This window comes from Danio rerio, chromosome 17 (genome assembly GCF_052040795.2).
Source record: "Danio rerio strain M-AB ecotype USA chromosome 17, GRCz13ab, whole genome shotgun sequence".
NCBI classification, from domain to species: Eukaryota; Metazoa; Chordata; class Actinopteri; order Cypriniformes; family Danionidae; genus Danio; species Danio rerio.
Genome location: NC_141037.1, coordinates 57,506,950 through 57,515,000, shown reverse-complemented (window position 1 = coordinate 57,515,000; position 8,051 = coordinate 57,506,950). Strand labels below are relative to the sequence as shown.

Genomic DNA, 8,051 nt, shown 5'->3' with positions numbered 1-8,051 from the left:
ATCATTTCACAGCGCAGACAATTAACTTGAGTAAGAGCGTCTTTCCATGACCTCAACTCTTTTTTTTCTGCCTCAAACAATGGCAGTAATAAAGCGTGAGTCATTGATGTGGTGAACGTGTTAGCTCATGGTGCAGAAATCAAGTGAAAGGGAAGATTTATCACATTATCAGCGGCACTAATGTCCATCTGAACTCAGCTCAACTGTGCTTAATCTACTTTACTGTTCCAGCTCAGCTAGTCTGGCACACTGTTATGTTGTGGGTTTATTTTGCATCGCCTCGGATAAACCTATTATTTTTTTTTAAACACACAATAAAATTTGGTAACACTTTAATTAAAGGGCTGTTCATTAAACCTTTATAATCATGACGTGACATGTGAATGAGATTATGCATGCTTATTAGGGCTGCACAACATATGGTTTCAGCATCGATATCGCAATATACGCATCTGCAATAGTCACGTCTCAAAACTGCTATTATTATCGACCAGGAGCTATATTTGAAAACGCTTAACATTTGTCATTGCAATGTTCAACCCAGGTTCGTTCTGAATATGTACCCCTATATACATTTCTGGAGAGTGCTAAATACGTACCAGGAACTACGTTATTTTGCAGTTTTTGTTTTTCGCGAATCCACCAGAGGCCACTGTGTATGCTTTTTCACATCTCAAACTACTCTCGCAAGTGCCATTCGCCCCTGCTATCCACCAGAGACTGCGGTTAACTGACTGACTGACCGATCGACTTACTGACCAACCGACCGATACCCCACCCACCCCTTCTTTAAATCCAGACACGTGCACACATAGGGCTCAACCTGTGCAGTGCACATCCCTTTTCTGTCTTGGATATAAAGTGCCCTTCCAAAATGATCAAAAGTGCCCCCGCGACATCCCCTCCCGCCCTTCGTTACAATGGGCACGCGACAACAACGCGCGCGACACCATGAAAATTTTTTCCTGCACATGCCCTTTGGACAGTCTCTGCACGAGCCTGCCTAAATCCAACCCATAGTGTTTTCCAAAGCAATTGACCACGATCACCCCCTTCCCTAAACCCAACCGACAGTTTTCAAAAGCAATCCAGAAAAAGAAAAGCCTCGCCTGATTTTTAACACATTTTCAGATCTTACCACGTTCTTACCCCGTTATTTACTTGTTTATTGTATTTTTTACATTCTGTTTTTGTTTTACCTGCTTACTGGAACCGTTCTTCACTGTACTCAAACCCTGATGTCGCAGTAAACTCCGCTCTGCGTCTGCCAACGTACGCTGCTAGTCATTGGGCAAATTGGTAACAGGTTGTAAGCGGTCAGCTGATAGCACAAATAGGAACAGCATCATACCGCCCTGTAGCGTTCATTTTAAAGATGAAATGCAGCCATACGTTCCTCTGGCAACACTGCAAAAAATGCTTTTCTTGCTTAGATTTTTTGTCTTGTTTCTAGACTAAATATCTAAAATTTCTTATATCAAGAAGCATTTTCTAGACAAGCTAATCATATTGTCTTGTTTTGAGAAATAATATGCCAATATTAAGTGAATTTTTCCTTTAAACAAGCAAAATAATCTGCCAATGGGGTAAGCAAATTAGTCTTGTTTTTTCTTTTGACGTAAGATTATTTTGCTTACCCCATTGGCAGATTATTTTGCTTGTTTTAAGGAAAAATTCACTTAATATTGGCATATTATTTCTCAAAACAAGACAATATGGTTTGCTTGTCTAGAAAATTATTCTTGATTTAGGAATTTTTAGATATTTGGACTAGAAACAAGACAAAAAATCGAAGTAAGAAACGCATTTTTGCAGTGTACATAATTTGCGATCTCCAGAAGATCTCCATTTTCAAAATAAGCCTATGTTGGCAATTTTTAACCATTAAGTTACCAAAACATTTATTATTTATGTGTGTTTTCAGGACCTGCAAGCATTTTTTTTAAGTCAGTTTAAAGCAGGGGTCTCAAACTGCCGGCCAGCGGGCCATTTGTGTTCAGCAGTGCTTCAGACTGAGCTGAGCCCAGATTGATGAGCTGTTGTCCGGTGTCTGCAAGAGGATTTCCCCTCAGGACACCAACAACAGGCACAACGATCACAATCACGCCCATACTAGAGCAAGCTCCTGATTGGTTAATGCGGCGCGACTTTCCATTGACTTTAATGAAAGAGTTTTGAATTATAACATAAACCATATCAAGGTAATGTCTACAAAGATAATGTTTGGCATGTATTTAGTGACATTTTGTCTTAAAAATATTAACCTAAAGACTGACTGTCTCCGCCTACTGAATCATACATTCAGTATCATCTTTTTTGTGTGCGTGTTTACGAAACCACATAAACATTTGCATGAAACATTTCCGTGTTATTTGTGATTTCAGTAATTTGCCTCTATTCTCTGACTCTACTTTTTGGTTAACTCTGTTACATCGGTTATAAAAAAGGCTGAAAGAAAAAACATGCAAGTTGCCACAGAAGATGTCACTTCCTGTGGCGAGAAACTCCAGAAGGAATTGAGGATAGAAATAAAGAAATACTCACAGATATTTAAGGTTTTCCAAATCTTCGAAGGCTCCTCTTGGGATTCTTCTGATGTGGTTGTTATTTAAAAGGCTTAAAGAAAGACGAAAGAAATGGATTAACAAGTACAATTAAAAACGATGCTCACACATAATGCCCGTGTTAAAGCTGCGGTATGTAAGTTTGACACCCAGTGGTTGCAGTAGGTATTGCACTCCTGATTCAAAACACATGCAAGGGCAGGTTGCCAGACTGATGACACCAACGGGAGTGTGCCTGACTACCGAGCCTAAAGGCTGATATAAGTCATGTTCTGAATGAAAGCAACGGCAAGTGATGCATATTTCTCATATCGAAAGGAGTTTTATATTTTAATTAATTTTTAATTAATAATCTAAACAAAACTAAACATGAATGTACTTTTTTGTCATATATACTAAGAAATGTGAATAATTATTGATCTGCATAAAAATATACGTTATGCCAACATGTTTAACAGAGTTTTCTGGACAAACATTTTTGTGTTGAATAGGAATGTTCATATTTAAATTATTCACGCATGCGTGATGGCAAAGCAGTGGCGCAGTAGGTAGTGCTGTCGCCTCACAGCAAGAAGGTAGCTGGTTCCAACTTCGGCTCAGTTGGCTTTTCTTTGTGGAGTTTGCATGTTCTCCCTGCGTTCGCTTGGGTTTCATCCGGGTGCTTCGGTTTCCCCCAAAGACATGCGGTACAGGCGAATTGGGTAGGCTAAATTGTCCATAGTGTATGAGTGTGTGTGTGTGTGTGTGTGTGTGTGTGTGTGTGTGTGTGTGTGGTTGTTTCTCAGAGATGGGTTGTGGCTGCAAGGGCATCCGCTGTGTAAAAATGTGCTTGATAAGTTGGCGGTTCATTCCGCCGTGGCGACACCCTTTTTAATGAAGGGACTAAGCCGACAAGAAAATGAATGAATGAATGAATGAACGCATGAGTGATGCGATGATTGAAAACTAAGCTTGTTTATCTGTTGCTTTCAATGCAAATAAATTGGAGAAGTTGTAAGAGGGGTGACACAGTGGCGCAGTGGGCAGCACAGTCGTCTCACATCAAGAAGGTTACTGGTTCGAGCCCCGGCAGGGTCAGGATGATATGCTAACTAGTACTAATTACTTATTTTGCAAATTAAAAAAAAAAAAAAATCCACTAAACAGAAAAAAAAAAAATTGTGTCAATAGCAGTCACTGTAGCTTCAGTTGATGTGACGAGAATATCTTTATGTATTCATTAGATTATAAACCTTACCACTTGGCTGGAGTGCAGTGAGTGCACTATTCTGTGCTTCTGAATGGCTTTGTTTACATTTCTGTCATGTTTCGTCTGGCGCAAACAGCCAAATTGCTCACCACTGCGTATCTCGTCATGTAGCGTGTTGTTAGGACATGGGATTATAATGTAACCTGCTCACCTAATGTTTACGTCAGTAATATTTATATATTTTGTGAATCAATAACCACCTCATGTGGAACTCTGAATCTGCATCTCATTTCGGAGTCTGCTACTGTCCACCAGAGGTAGCATTTCAGTCACGGATGGATACTCTGAGAGCTTTCCTGACTGAATGAATGAAATACGCTCAGCAAGGCAACCCGGGCTGCTGAAATATACTAAACTGGCATTGGGCGGGTTAAAAGACCAAAACAAAGCCAATCCGCCACGTTACACACATTTTCAAAGCAGAATATCTGACTTCAGCATTGTTTTTCAGATCAACAAGAATGTTCACTGAGCATGTTTCTGAATATCTGCAAACATAATATAATGTTTTTTTGCTTTAGAAGAGTCAAACACCTACATACAGCAGCTTTAAATTAAAGCACATGCTGCAAAACATTCATGTCCAACATTGTTATATGAATCAGGAAAAGCAAGTTAACGTCAAGAACCAAATTTAACCTGTTAGCCAGCACTCAATTTTGGGGATTTACACCTACCTAACTTTAAATAGTAACAGTTCCTGACTCCAGTAAGCTACAAACACAAATGATGTATCATTGGAAAGAAGACACTTTGAGCTTTACTGTGGTAAAAGGAGAAGTTGTATGTTAAAATATATAAAAAGTTATACATTATGAAGTCATGAGGAAAAACTTTTTTTATTGTGTTTAATTTTAGTTTTCCATATAGAAACACAGGAAAACATTAATGTAATGTCCTAGAAAAGATATGACTTGAAAGCCAAGTATTTCATATGTTTACATTATAAATTTGATGAAGATAGCATGCAAAATGAGATTACTGTAAAACGTTTTCTGAGGCTATGTCGATGTCCTTCTGTCCCTCATTGTCAGAGGCACTTTCTTAAAAATGATCTTCTCAAGTTTAAACATTCACAGTTGCTGAATAATTTGGTCTACATTCAAAGTTTATGTATCTTTGGAAAGAAGACACTTTGGGCTTTGTTATCCATCATCAAGAGTTTATAATGCTCAAAATGAAAAAAAGTTATAGATGCTTAAACATGCTAGAAAACATGTCTCACTTACAGGGTGTTGAGGTTTTTTAATCGCTTGAAGGAGCCTGGCTGTAAATCCTTGATTTTGTTGAACCTCAGGTCTCTGGAAACAAAAGATAAACACACTTGGATCAAACACACTGTATGCTGTTGCCAAATAGTGCATAACAGTCTTATGAAGTCTTAAGTCTGAAAATCACACTGACAATCTGGATGTCGAATCTGCCATACTGTGCTTATGAAAGTGTAGATGTCCAACCTAGGAAGTATGGGGTGCCACAAGGCTCCGTCTTAGGCAATAGTATCTGGATGCAGCCTTTATAATGCAAGCTGAGATTGCACCACTCAGCGATGCAATGTCAAACACAGTGCACTCAATGGTGTGAGTGACGTCATTGTGTTGGGTAGGGTTAGGGGTGGGGTTAGGTGAGCGCGTTAAAAAGCATTGGATGCAGCTCAGATTGCATTGCACTGAGTCTGCAGACAGACCCCTCTCATCTGAGGTCCTGTTAGATTCTTACTTCCCGCAATGTTACAAGAAACCAAAGCTGTATAGTTTTTTATTGTTTTGTATGCAATGCAGCTGATATAGTTTACCAAGCTTTATAAGTTCATCGATATTACAGGGCTTCCCACAGGTTTGAAATACACAATTGAAGTCAAAATTATTAGCCCCCCTGAATTATTAATTTTCCAATTTCTGTTTAATGGAGAGAAGATTTTTTTTCAACACATTTCTAATCATAATAGTTTTAATAACTCATTTCTAATGACTGATTTAATTAATCTTTGCCTGGATGACAGTAAAAAATCCTTTTCAAGACACTTCTATACAGCTTAAAGTGACATTTAAAGGCTTAACTAGGTTAATTAGGGTGGATATTCAAGTTAGAGTAATTGTATAAATAATTGTATAACGATGGCTTGTTCTGTAGACTCTTGATTAAATATATAGTCTAAAAGGGGTGATAAATTTGTCTTAAAAATGACACTTTAAAAATTAAAAACTGCTTGTTTTCTAGCCAAAATAAAACAAATAAGACTTTCCACAGAAGAAAAAATATTATCAGACGTACTGTGAAAATTTCCTTGCCCTATTAAACATCAAAATATTTTAAAAAGAAAAAACTAATTCAAAAGGGGTTATTTATTTTGACTTCAACTGTACTTGCAGTGGTAGCCAGAATAGTATGGAACTATATGCAGCAAACAAAACATAATTAGATTTTTAACACTGTTTTTAATAGCATCTGTTTTAAACGTTTTCTTTTCGATAGGATAAAGTAAAAAAGACTTGAAATAAATGTTTGAAAAATCCACTATTTCTCTTTTATGCTATTGGGGAGCCATGTGCAACCACTGACAGGTCAAATCTGCTTCTCTCTATCTCTCATTCAAATTCAGGTTGCTTTACTGGCATGACATTTTATACAGTATTGCCAAAGCATTTTAAATGTATAAAGTACATCGTGATATATCGACATTATCAAATTAATTAAATATATAACTGAGCAAATGAGGAAAAAAAACGACAGAAGAGGAATAAAAACAGTAAATTATAATTATTGCAGGAATAATAATCATAATATTATGGTGTACACATACTCTGCAGCCAATTTAGATGTAATTTTGTCCTATTTATCCACATATTTAATACTGTAAAAAGCAGCCATTGACGTCTATAGTATTGTGCTAAACTAATACTGAATCAGTGAAACTGTAGTGATTCTGCTCTCTTGGTATCTTTAACAGCATCATAATTCAATTAGCTTCGTTATGAGAACAAATAAGCAAGGAGAACATAACAGGCAATTTCAAGACTGGATGTTTTTTCAATCTCATAGATCATAACATTGATTATAACCCACCAAACTGCTGAGTAAACAAAGGCATGTGCATGTGTTTCAGAACTCCTTGAATCCTCTGAATCCAGGTCTTATTAGCTGTACTTCGCTTGATGTGTTGCCGTCATGTCATGAAGCCAAAAGTATTAAATAGTGGCTATTTATTTATTTTGAATCTGTTGGGTTTTCATGTTGTATATGCTCTTCCTATAGACACAATGATGTTTATACTTTGCAGACTGTATATACTGTACTCTTCCCCCAATCATATCTCTAAATCCAACACTCACAGGAAACAATCTGCACTTTTACATTTTAACATGCGTCATTCTGTGTGATTTATGAGCCGTTTTACTCAGGGAGATAATTTTTTTTTTTAGTCTCTACAAGGTCAAAAATGACTGGTATTGCTATACTTGTGGGGACATTTAGTCTCTCTCTCTCTCTCTCTCTCTCTCTCTCACACACACACACACACACACACGGACACAGACACAAGCTGTACTATAACGAATATTAAAGAGGAAGAGATTACCAGTATTGGTCATGAAAAAAGTTGAGATTAAAATTGCCTGATTTACAGCGTCTTTTAATCCTCAATACTTAAGAGAAGTAACTCACACAAAAAAAGTCATTTAAAGAGAAAGTTCACGCAGAAATCTAAATTTACTCGTTTTATTTCCACTTGTTTCAAACCTGTTTGAGTTTTTGTTGTTGAAAACAAAAGAAGATATTTTGAAGAATGTTGGAAACTGGTAGAAGACAATGGTTACTTGTTTACAGTATTCTTCACAGTGCAGATGTACAGATGTGATGAAAAATCACTTAAGAAATCGATTCTGCATCGATTCAGAGATTTTCAACATGCATCAATATTCTCTCTTGAAACTATTCTGAGCTTAGTTTTTGACAATAGACGGCACCTTAGGCTAGTTTTAACAGCAAATGGCGCTCTAGACTAGATTTAAAGTGCAGACGACGCGCTAGGCTAGTTTTTAACAGCAGACGGCGCTCTAAGCTAGTTTTTAACAGCAGACGGCGCTCTAAGCTAGTTTTTAACAGCAGATGGCGCTCTAGGCTAGTTTTTAAAAGCAGACAAAGCTTTAGGCTAGTTTTAACAGCAGATGGTGCTTTAGGTTATTTTTTTTTAAACTACAGACAATGCTCTAGGCTAGTATTTAACAGCATATGGCGCT

The 8,051-nt window shown here is 37.3% G+C and overlaps 1 protein-coding gene across 3 annotated transcripts in view; it reads right to left on the bottom strand.

Annotated features, from left to right (window-relative positions):
- Positions 1–8,051, bottom strand: part of pxdn (peroxidasin) — a 92,837-nt gene that overhangs the window by 52,151 nt on the left and 32,635 nt on the right. For all 3 annotated transcript variants that reach the window (XR_015513836.1, XR_015513835.1, XM_087291089.1), the window contains exons 2-3: positions 5,043–5,114; positions 2,545–2,616 (exon numbers count right to left, since the gene is read on the bottom strand). Coding sequence is in view for 1 of the 3 variants with exons in the window: in XM_087291089.1 (XP_087147215.1) it covers positions 2,545–2,616; positions 5,043–5,114 (144 nt within the window). In the remaining 2 variants the exon portion in view is untranslated. The remainder of the gene's footprint in view (positions 1–2,544; positions 2,617–5,042; positions 5,115–8,051) is intronic.